The 11,881-nt window shown below is 52.1% G+C and overlaps 1 protein-coding gene across 1 annotated transcript in view; it reads right to left on the reverse strand.

The window, feature by feature from the left end:
• Positions 1–745: 745 nt before the first annotated feature.
• The window catches only part of MYO18B (myosin XVIIIB), a gene marked incomplete at its 5' end in the record, with an annotated part of 183,949 nt that continues 172,813 nt past the window's right edge, over positions 746–11,881 (reverse strand). The window contains one exon of the mRNA XM_055080677.1: positions 746–1,943. Coding sequence (XP_054936652.1) covers positions 758–1,943 — 1,186 coding nt within the window. The remainder of the gene's footprint in view (positions 1,944–11,881) is intronic.

Below are 11,881 nucleotides of genomic sequence, written 5' to 3' on the forward strand. Positions count from 1 at the left end.
TTAACCTATAGGATTCTCAGTTTGTCAACCTGTAGAATGGGAATAAATCATACTCACCACCTCCTGGGGTAACTGTGGGCACCAAATGACTGCCTGCTAAACACATTCAATAAACGGGAGCTGTTATTAGCAACGAATGTCTCTTCCTACCTTTATTGCAGAGAAGAGCCAGGATCGGGACGGGGAGGAGAAGGCAGAGGAAAGCACTGCTGCTCCCACAGTGTCGCTCTGTGATCTCTGTACTTGTCCCCTCCTCCCCCTTCTTGGGCCCCAGTTTCTCTTTACACATTTAATGCAAGAGTTGGACTTCACTAACGTCAAGGCCTCGTCTACGCTAGCCTGACCCTCCCCCCATCCACCCGGGCCCTCCCGTCACTGTGTGGACAGATGCCTCCATGGCTCCCCCAGCACCAGGTGAAAGGAGCGCTGGAAAGAGAACAGGACAAGGGTGGGAAAACTTTAAAAGCCCGGTGCCTCCTTCAGCACCCTCCCCCCGCCCCCCACAGGACCCTCACGCTTTCTGATGGGTCTGTATTTTCAAGAGCAGAGAAACCAGTGGCACCTAGTGAGGGCTTCTGGTAAGTTTTGCATTTACCGGCAACACATTATTTGCATAAATAGCAACACATTATTTCAGTGAAAACCTAAAAGCAGTAGCAGCAACCGGTTGCCTCCAGGCTGCCAGACCTGGGTGGACCACCTCGTTTCATCCCCCCAGGAGGACAGGCCAGCCTGTCGCTGTTACCTGAGCTGGTTCCTACTTCTGTAGGTATTTCTTCATGATGCTCTCAACATCCTCCTCTTTCCTCCCTGTCCCCGGCTCTTTGATCTCGGGGGATGTTCTCTCACCACCGTCACCCTCCAGCCGTGGGATTCTCGGCCGACTCTTGATGCTGTCAGCGCTTTTGAAGGACACGATGGAGCTGGAGGAGGAGGATGAGTCGGAGAGGTGAGCGGGGTCCTCCTTGGACTCCGGGCTCTTTTTCAAAACGGTGGTGATCCCTGAGAGAAAGCCCCCGCCGGCCTCTTCCGTCTCAAAGTGGACGCTCGAACGCTGTGAACGGTCTTGCCCATCTTTGGCCGCTCGGGCCAAGGACGCAGGCGTCTCGGGCTTCCGGATGGCCGGGAGGAAGTCATCGAAACCCACTTGGGTCTTGCGTTCATAGTTGAGGCTCGGGACCTTCCAGCTGAATGGGTCGCTGCCCAGGGGGTCCCCCATCAGGTGTGCAAACTGGCGGTTCTGGAAGACGAGCGGCTCCTTCCCGAGGTCCGGACAGCCCGCATCTTCCAGCGAGGACTCCAGACAGCGCCTCCGCGGGCGCAGTGTGGGCGACGGGAACGAGCGCCTAAGCGCCGTCGGGGAGCTCGGGGTCCTCTGCGAGCCGGGCCCCGATTCCAGGAGGGACTCGCAGGAACTGAAGCGGGTCTTCAGCTTCTCGGGCGGCGGGCTGGGGCCCCCCACGCTCTTCGAGGAGATGCACTTCAGGCTGGTGGACCGCAGGAGCCCGGCCGACGCATCCAGGGGTGACTCGGCCGCGGCCCTCAGAGCCAGAGCGCCCTCATCGCTGCCGGTCCTGGCCCTCCGCAGCGTGGACGCCCCGGTGGTCTGGTAGATGGGGAGGGTGGGCCAGTCCTCCAGGCCCAGCGGCGACCCCCGGCCCCTCTGCGCTCTCTTCCTCCGGAGCCCTTCCACGAACTCCGACAGGGCGGCCGACGGGCTGGGCAGCTTGTCCCCGGGCCGCGGGGACGCGTCTCCACTCCGGGAAGACGGGGAGGAGGACGGCGCGCCCGACCTCTCCGGGGGCTTTCTCTGGATGCCACACTCTTCGCCGTCCCCGAAGTGGCCGTGCTTTCCTCGGCGGAGGGAGAGCGGGGACGAGGCCTTGTCCCCCGAGGTCCTGCCGTGGGCGTCCCGGGCCCCGTCGCCGGCCTCCTCCTGGATCCTGCGCCAAGAAGAAACCCGCCGTCAGCGGACACCGTGCCGCCTCCACGGTCGGCGCGACTGAGCCCCAGGGCGCGGGCACTAATACTATTTTTCTTTGGAAATGCTGACCCCGCCTGCACCCTCCAACGAACCGTGCGATTTAAGGCGCAGACTCAAGCCATGTAAATGATTTCTCGTCGCTTTCTGAAATGCAATTTCTGTCTATAATTAAACCTAAGTACGTTTCAGTAGATTAAAACTGCACCTCTGACGGATGCCTCGGATTTATGAGGCATCATCTCTGACATGATAGGACCTATCACCACACAGCCTGCTGTGAAATAGGTAATTAGCTTCTTGAAGACTCAGGGGCACCTACGGGAGGTTATTTATTTATTTAGGGCCAAGCCCGGAGGACAGCCCCACCGAGCAGAGCTTGCTAGAGCCAGTGACCCAAATATGCGTCTGAATGAGATGCTCCGTGACACCCCTGATTGTTTCATGGGATGGGGGTGGGATTACAAACAAACCAACAAACAACAAAAAAAAAGGTCCTTCAAAAGGGAAACGTCTACATCAAATCAACTGGAAACCAAGACTATACACAAGAGGACAGACGCTTTCTATTCTGGGACTGCCAGGCAGAGGCATTTTGCAGCAGTGGAGCCAAAACCACTCTGCCTCTGAAAAGTGGGAATCTCGCAGTGGGGCAAAATTATAGACTGTAAAACAAAAAGCAGGGCTTAAAGGAGAGAGACTGGAATCCATCCACTGTTCTTTAGAAAATAAAATCTATTTGTCCTCCCTCCAAGACAAACGACCTCCTTCCCAGCCAACAGCAAAGCTGTAATTTATAAAAAAGCAAGACGGGGCGCCAAATGTCAGAGTTTGGGCGTGGCAGCCAGGGCCAGGGCTCAGCGTGAAGAAGGTGGGAGCGATGGTGATGCAGATTCCCAGTCGTCAGCCCCCGCCTGCTGCTCTGTCACGACAGGAATGATTACAAGAGCCAGCCTCCTACACGTAGAGGTTGGAATTCTGGCACAAGACTGAGGAAAGGTGTCCTGCTCACCACGGTCTGATTATCACCACTTCCATCCCCTGACCACACAGGATAGTTTAGAAGGAAAAGAGCTGACCACAGTGACCCAAAGGGCTTTTCAGTCTCAGAAGGAGCCAAGCCCATGGCCCCTGGAGGTGGAGATGTCAGGAGTGGAGAGGAGAGGACAGATAGGGTAGGGGATTGGGATCTTTTTCAGGGACCTGGGTAGGGCCCTAGGCACTGCCTTCCTGAGCTCCCACCATCCCATGAGCCTCTCTCTTCTGATGCTAGCAGGAGCCTCCCCTGACCCGGGACCATGGCGATGATACTCTGTGAAAAGGCTCCATGAGTGACAGGCGCAGGACCGGCTGCGCTCATCTGGCCCTCCTCATGCCCTAGGTCAACTAGGTGGAGAGGATCAATGTCACAGTCTGGGGGCGGTGAGGAGACCAGGAGATGGATCCCGAGGTAGGCGTGTAGATGCGCTGCCTCCGTCACGCACTGTCCTCACTATCCTTAGTCTTCCGGGGGCTCAGGCTCCTGACCCCCTTCCCCAACCCCGTGTCTTGTGAGTTAGCCCCTGGCTCACTCTGCTGCAGCCACACGGGTCTCCCGGGACAGGCCTCGCTCTTCCTGCCTCCGGGATTTGCAGTTGCCGTTCCCTTCACTGGATGCACTCCCTCCCCCTCCTCCTAGCCCAGGTCACCGTCCTGATCTCACAGGGAGATCAAGGGGAGGGAAGAAAAGCCCTGGGCCCCGTGCCGGGCACCTAGCTCCTCAAATAACGGTTAACAGTTATGATTAATAATAATCGATAATGAATGGCTATTAGTCATCAATAATTAGTCGTTAGGGCTCATTACGATTACTACCAACAAGCTCTGGGTCTCTGGAGCCTAACCCACCACTGGGCTCCACGAAAGCCTCATGTGAAGTCCCAAGAGGAGTGGGCAGGAGAATGAACGGGCAGGTGACCCTGCGTCCCATCCCTCCCGGCAAAGGCCGGCTCCCACGTGCTCAAACAAAAGCCTCGCAGTTTGCCCAGAGCAGCTGCTCCCTTCCTATTTCTTGCCTGTCACCTTCCATCTCCGTCACAGCTGGACGCAGGCCAGGAAGGGAGCTGGAGCGCTCCTGTGTGATTACCTGAAGGGGTGTTTGCCAACATCATCACTTTAGAATCGCTCCCCTAACACATGGCAAGATGGCATTCACATGCCTTTCTTTCTTTCTTTCTCGTCTTCATCTTTTTTTTTTTTTTTTTTTTTTTTTAAATAAACGGCTTGGAGCTGCCAGGGGCACTGGGCTGCTGCAGAGCTGACAAAAGTCATTTCCGTCCTGTCTTGGCCCTGAAAGGAGGCGGACGTGATGAATGTGTCCTGGGGGGCTCGGTCTCCTCCATCATCTGTCACGTGGGGACGGCAGCACCCAGGGCTCCTGTTGCCGGGCCTCCTGGGACTCTGCCACCCCACTCGCCCCAGCTCCCCTCTGGCTGCAGAGGCCGAGACACGGAGGGAAGAGAAGCTACAGGAGGCGAGGGTGGAGGGGGAGGAGGAAGAGTGGTAGGAGAAGAGAAAGCAGGGCAAAAGGACAGGAGGAGAGGCGGGGGGGGCAGCCCCAGCTCTCCAGCCTGGGCTGCCGAGACCCCGCCGAGCCTCGTCTCTACACCCTGACTCGGCACCGTGCCCAGCACACAGTAGGTGCTCAGTAAGTGTTGTCGAACTGAGTCAAGTCCACCTTGGAAATCAAGTCTCCGAGGAAGAGAAAGTAGGTCGGATGAGGAAAGTGGAGGAGGGGCAAAGAGAAGTGGGGAGAGGTAGGAGCAGGGCCAGCAAGAGAGAGGGTGAAGTGAGAACGAGTGGGGGTGGAGGGGAAGAGGCCGGGGCGATGGAGGTGGCGAAGGAAGAGGGGGGCTGAGGGCAAGGCCGGGGGGACAGAGGGGAGGGCCGCAGATGGGGTGTGTGCTGGCAGCTGAGGACCGGCCTTCCTCATCTCTGACCACAAGGTGGGACAGGCCGGGGGCACACGAAACCGTCAGCAGCCCAGGAGCGGGGTCTGGAGGTCGCAGCCCACGTGTGCTGCTGTCCAGGCGCGCAGAGGACACAGGCTCGCTGGGCTGGAGCCATGGGGGACCTCGGCTGGGCCAGGCCAGCGGAGATGGGCCCGCCTTCCCCAAGGCCCACCGGGAGCAGCATCTTCCAGAAGGCACGGCCGCTCAGGGCCCACCTGGCTGCCACCAACTACTGATCACGGAGCCCCGCTGGGGGCCCAAGTCTTGATGTCATGGGGTGGAGTGGGCAGGGTCCCTCCTTCTGGAGTGGTCTGGTTGGTGCCTTCAGAGCCTCAGCTGGTGGGCTTGAAACCAGAACACAGTCCAAGCAGTGCAGACTCAGCGGGGGAGGGCAGACAGGACTGGGAGTGGGGGCAGACTGAGGAGGGAGGGAGGGGAGATGGGGAAGGGGTGGGGGAGAAGGAGAGAAAGAAAGAAGCCTCGTCTCGGCTGAGTGCTGCCTCCTGGGTTTACCACTCAGAAATCCACCCACGCCTCTGCAGCATCTTTTTCTATTTCCTGTCTGCTCCACCACTCCAAGGGAGAAGTTTGCTGCATCCACTCCTTTCTGGGTGGAGACCGCAGAACTGGATCTGAACGCAGACGCCCTCTTGCAAGCTTCAGGGTGTGGGTTCTAGCTCTGCTGTCTGGGTCACGGTGACCCTCTCCGTTTCTGCCCTGGCTCTGGACACTTCAAGCACATTCCCCCGTCTTCCTCCAGGGGCCTGGGAAGACTCATTTTTCCCAGCTGTCCTCACGGGACGGCTCAGCTCAGGTGGAACTCCCTTCCGTTGGCATCGTGTGATGGATGGATGGTGGCTAATCAAGACGTTGCTGTGCCTGCCTCAGCCAGGGAGAGATGTGACGCACAGGAGGTGCTCCGAGTCTCTGGGAGACGGGTGCAGACACGAGCTAGGCGGGGGCGCTGTGATTCTCTGAGAAGGGACTCCAGAAACATCTTGGGAACTTCTGCACCTGCCCCTCAGTCTATCCCAACAGGAAGAGGCTTCTAGCATACCTACCTGATAAGGAGCCAGCGGCATTCCTGGGCATCCAGCCACACAGGCTCCAGGCTGGATCCGAAAGAGTTACCCCTGGCTGAGCACCTACTGTGTGCTGGGCGCCGTGCTGCTGCCATGGATACAGGAGAGAACAAGCGGGTGGGTCACCTGCCTGCACGGCGCTGACCGCCACGTCTGTTTATAACCTCGACGGCCACCCTGGGGGGTAGGAGTTGTGAGCTCCAGGCGCAGTGAGGCGGGGTGGCACACACAGCTGGGAGTAGCAGAGGTGGGGTTCCAACCCCACAGCCAGCAGCACCCTTCTCTGGAAACTTCCTCCACACTCTGTGATGTGATACAGGGTTAACAAGTGTCTCCGATGTCACCTTACCAGGTAACATCTGTCCCTTGGAGTCTAGTCTGGTTCTGCCACTCACTAGCCACTCACTTGCCTTGGGATAGTCACCTAACTTCTCTAGGCCTCAGTTTCTTCAGCTGTACAATGGGGGGAAACCAGGTCAACCCTGCAATGTTGCAGAGATGAGAGAGAGCTCCAGGAAGGCAAGAGTTTTTGTCTGTTGCATTTACTGCTCTACTCCTGTGCCTAGAACAGTGTCTGAGCACACAGTAGGCATTCAGTAAACATCTGTTGAGTGAATGAGTGGAATGCCAGAGCCCTAGCACATAGTAGGTGCTCACTAAATATGTGTTGGATGAATGAGTGGACCTTGAGTCCTCTGGCACATAGTAGGCATCTGATAAATGTCCATTAAGTGAACTGATGAACAAAAGAATATATACGAATACTGTAGCTTTGTGGTATAGTCTGAAGTCAGGGAGTCTGATTCCTCCAGTTCCGTCTTTCTTTCTCTAGATTGCTTTGGCTATTTGGGATCTTTTGTGTTTCCATATAAATTTAAAAATTTTTTGCTCTAGTTCTGTGACAAATGCCATTGGTAGTTTAATAGGGATTGCACTGAATCAGTAGACTGCCTTGGGTAGTACAGTCTTTTTGACAATATTGACTCTTCCAATCCAAGAACATGATATATCTTTCCATCTGTTTGTGTTGTCTTCCATTTCTTTCATCAGCATCTTATAGTTTCCAGAGTAGAGGTCTTTTGTCTCCTTAGGTAGGTTTATTCCTAGGTATTTTATTCTTTTTGTTGCAATGGTAAATGGGATTGTTTCCTTAATTTCTCTTTCTGATCTTTCATTGTTAGTGTATAGGAATGCAAGAGATTTCTGTGTATTAATTTTGTATCCTGCAACTTTACTGAATTCATTGATGAGCTCTAGTAGTTTTCTGGTAGCATCTTTAGGATTTTCTATGTATAGTATTATGTCATCTGCAAACAGGGACAGTTTTACTTCTTTTCCAATGGATTCCTTTTATTTCTTTTTCTCTAAGTATTGGTGGCTCACACGTATGAAGGCTTACTAGATAAATCAGGATGTGATCATGCAGAAATGCTGGAATTTTTACTCTTTCTAACCTGCAAGGCTAAGAATCCGGGCTTCAGGAAGCAGACAGGCCTGGGTTCAAATCCTAGCTCTGTCCCTTCCTAGCCAGGTACCTTGGGAAGCCTCGCTGTGACAGTGGGAACAGTAACTCCCAACCTCACAGAGACAACGTACGTCATCGGGACAGTCAGTACACACATGAGCGTAGCCCACGTACACCTCCACCTGCCCCCAGCTCTTCAGGCCAGGTGGGTTCTGGTGCTATTGAACTTGCATGTATATTACTTATTCATTTCAAAACATTACTACTAGTAAATATATGTTTAAAATCTTAATGATTGTTTTTCAATTAATGGCCCCTCCCATCAGGTTAGATTAGATTGAGGATTGAGGGCAGATGTTCAAGAATAAACAATCCCGAGGTCCGAGCCTGCTCTGAGCAGCACAGAAAAGGGGTGAGGATACCCAAGTGGTCTGTTCAGCCTCAGAGCAAGCCAGCTGCTGACACACGTGTCTCCAAGTCGGGCCACACCCCCTCCCCTGACAGGCCCTCCTGTGAATGCGGCTCCATCGTTTTCTCTCTAGTGCCTACCACAGCAGTAGTCATTCCATGAATACTGGGTGAAGAAACAAATGCATGTACTTTGTATGTATCATCTCATCAGGATGTGGATGATCAGCCCATCTTGCAGATGAGGAAACTGAGGCTCACCAGTGGGAAGCCATCTGCTCGAGGCTCACACTGCTCAGTGGCAGGGCCTGGATCTGAAGCCACTGCTTTGTCCTTCCACAACATCACACAACCCCCAGGTAGAAAGCTAAGAGGAAACCTCAACCACTGGAACTCATGCCTACACACATACATTGTTCAAAATCCACTGAGACACAATGAGTAAAACATAGAGAGGCCCAAGTCAGGGAGACGCTGGCTTCACTGTCATTAGTCACAATCACACAATAAAGACCAGAATTCCCAGGTCTGAGTCTGAGCAGAGCCTGAGCCAACGGTAACTACAGGAAACTCGATGCAGACTTAATGACGCCATGAATCATCCCCAAAGACATGCTATCACCCCCCCCATTCTTCATCAACACCCTGAAATTAAAGAGGAAATTAAAAATGTATCGATGTTCTTTAACATCGAGGTCTGGATGGGAAACCAGATGTCCTCTGAAGATGGCCTGAAGGTACTGTAACCGAGTCCAACACAGCAGTTGATGGTCTATAACAGAAGCTGACACGGTGCCCAGCACTGTCCCTGATGCGGTAGGAAACACGAGACATTTATTAAGTCCCTAGAGTGTGCAGGTGAATTCTGCATCATGAGAGCCACTGTATATTGCGCCTTTAGGCTTTGCAGATGTTATTCAATTTTATCTTCACGACAGTCCTCTAAGTCAGCGACTCTTATAATCTTCCTGTTTCACAAATGAGGCTCAGGAAGGATAGGTAATTTGTCATGGAATAAACGGGAGAAACATGAATTTAAACTAAGGAATCCAGCTTCGGGATTCACGTGTCCTGACCACTCTACCCTGCTGCCCGCTACTGCCTTTGGCTGCTCCATTTTACCGAGGAAGAAACGGAGGCTCAGAAGGCAGATGGAGAGGATAGAGCAGAGCCGAGGCTCTGCCCTCGGTCTCACTGACTATGTATCAATACAACGCTCAGCTAAGCGCCTCATAGCAGAAGACGGGCTGCCTCAGCCCTCCGGAGGGCACCCTGTGGGCGTGGACACTGGATCAACCCATGCAGAAAGGTCAGCAGTGCGAGCAGCTCCAGGTACACTGTGAACCGTGGACTGTAAAAGGCGGCAGGAGGCTGGCAAAGGAGAGGCGAGGGGCTGGGGCCTGAGGGCACAGCCTTTCTGGAGGCGGCGGGGTGCAGTCAGGCTTTCGGAAGAGGGGTAGGATCTCGTGGTGGGACGGGTTGAGGAAGACACCCCAAGTAGAAGAGCCCTCCTACCAGCTATTAGCTTATCCAGTGGTTTCTGCAAAACCCTGGACCAGCAAGGGCTGATGTCTACATTTCACAGGCAGAGACACTAGGGCTTAGAAAGGCCACTCGGCTGAAGGGAAAGACTCAAAGCAAGGAGGAGGCCACGGGGGTGCGATGCCCAGGGAGGCCTGCTTGATGGCAAGCAGGAAAGCTGTGGAATAAGCAGCAGAGAGGCCCTCCACCTGGTTATTTCTGGCCTGAAGGTGCAGAGACTTCAGTCAGGAAGCAGAGTCTGTAAATACCCTATATTCCTTATAGTATAATGTTTTTATGAGGCAAGATAACTCTTAAGCCTCGCTTGCTGTTTTCTCTGATCTTAAGCAGGTGCTGAGTCCTTGACACTTAAAAAAAATGACCCAGTAACTGCCCTCAGTGGACACCTGCCCATGTATCTCCTGTGGGTCACCAGAATTTGCCTTGTCTCACCCACACATTCTTACTGGCCACCAGGTACTAGGACCAGTGGGTTTGAACAGAGTTGCCATCAGAATCATGCCTGAAACTCTACGAAAAAAATCAGTTTCAATGGGGGCGGGGAGGTAAGGGGACCATTCTAGTTTAAAAGAGACTAAGGACTAATGGAAGATGTTAATAAGAGGGGAAACTGAGGGTAGGAAGACAGAGACGGGGGAATAAGGGCTCTCTGTTCTTTCAGCTCAATTTTTCTGTAAGTCTAAACCTTCTCTAAAAAAATAGTCTATTTACTTTTTTTTTTTAAGAGACAGACCCGAAGAAACAAAACAACGAGATGCAGTGAGTGCCCTTAATAGGATTCTTCTTTCAAAAAGTACAGTGATACAACTTCAGAACAATTGGGTTAATACGAATGTTGGTATCTTGGATGATACAGTGGATTTGTTCATTTTTTTACCTGAAATAAGGGTGCAAATAGTTAGGAAACGTCCTTCTTTGCAGGATAAAGATGTGAAATTATCTTAAGGAGAAATGTCATGATGTTTTCAACTTATGTCCACGTTGTTGGGCATTAAAAAAATGTGTTTAGATACAGACAGAAGTAGAGAGGAAGGTAAAGATAGAAATAAAGTCAATATGAAAAAAAAAAACCACTGTCAAATTAAGGCGGAGGCTAGCAGAGTTGATGGTGCCCAGACATCTTCATTGTTTAAAAAAAAAAAAAAAGAAGAAGAAGAAGAAGAAGAAAGGAGGAGAGAGAGAGGGAAAGGGGAAGGAAAGGACACTTTACGGGTGATTCTACTGACTGATTAAAAAAAAAAAAGAAAAGCAAACATTTTTACTCGCCCTTCGATGTTCAGCCCCACTGCAGCCACCTCCAGAAGCCTTCGCCCACCTCCCAGGCTGGGCTAGGGGTCTCCTCTGGTTCCCACAGCCCCTGTGCTCCCCCAGCCTCTATCCTATAATTGTTTGCTTGCTTGTTTATAACTCCCAACAAGACTGTTAATTCTGAACTAGACTGCATTTTTCTTCTGTGAATTCCCAGGATCTAGAAGAGCTCCTTAAGGGAAGTTTGTGGAATGGAAAGAGTGAAGGAATGGAGGAATAGAAAGATGAGGGACTGTGGGAATGAAGAAAGAGGGGACAAAAGGCTCCATCTGCCTCATCTGGCTGCTTCATTCAAACCCCAGCAGCCCCACTTATGGGTCAGCCAAAGCCACTACTCTGAGATTAAAACCAAGAGATTCAAAACCAACTTCCAGTACACAACCTAGAGGGGATTCCTCCTATGTCGAAACCCAATCCAAAGCCTGGTTTTATTTCTAGAGAATTTTATCAACTTCAGAATTGAGAGGGAGCTGGAACCACATCTGGTTTGAACCCCTCATTGTCCCCCTGGAAAAACAGAGAAAGAGAGAGCCTCCAGGGTTCACAATCAGATGAGATGGGAAAGTACTGGCTCTCAGACTTGAGCCTGCCCTCTGACACAACCTCCCCAATGCCCTGAAAGAACAAACTGGGTATGTAAAGTAACCAAATTGGATTAGAGATTCAACTTGGGTTCAACAGATTTTACATAAATTTTCAATGCTTTCTTTCACTTTCTATGCATAGACATTAGCTCAGCTGAGTACTGTACAATGGCAATAACCACATAAAACCTCTGACTTATTTATCACAGCATCCAGTTCATCATAAAAATGCAGCTTTAAGTGAATGGAAGTTACCCATCCATCCACTCCTCCTTCTAGCCATTCAGAATCATTTGTTAAGTGCCATGATGCCAGCTGCTGCTGACACTGAGGTGAACAAACCAATGCTCAACAGCATTAATCATTAGAGAAATGCAAGTCAAAACGACAATGAGATATCATCTCACACCGGTCAGATTGGCCATCATCAAAAACTCTAGAAACAATAAATGCTGGAGAGGGTGTGGAGAAAAGGGAACACTCTTGCACTGCTGGTGGGAATGTAAATTCATACAGCCACT

Source organism: Physeter macrocephalus, chromosome 19 (assembly GCF_002837175.3).
Source record: "Physeter macrocephalus isolate SW-GA chromosome 19, ASM283717v5, whole genome shotgun sequence".
In the NCBI taxonomy this organism is placed as follows: Eukaryota; Metazoa; Chordata; class Mammalia; order Artiodactyla; family Physeteridae; genus Physeter; species Physeter macrocephalus.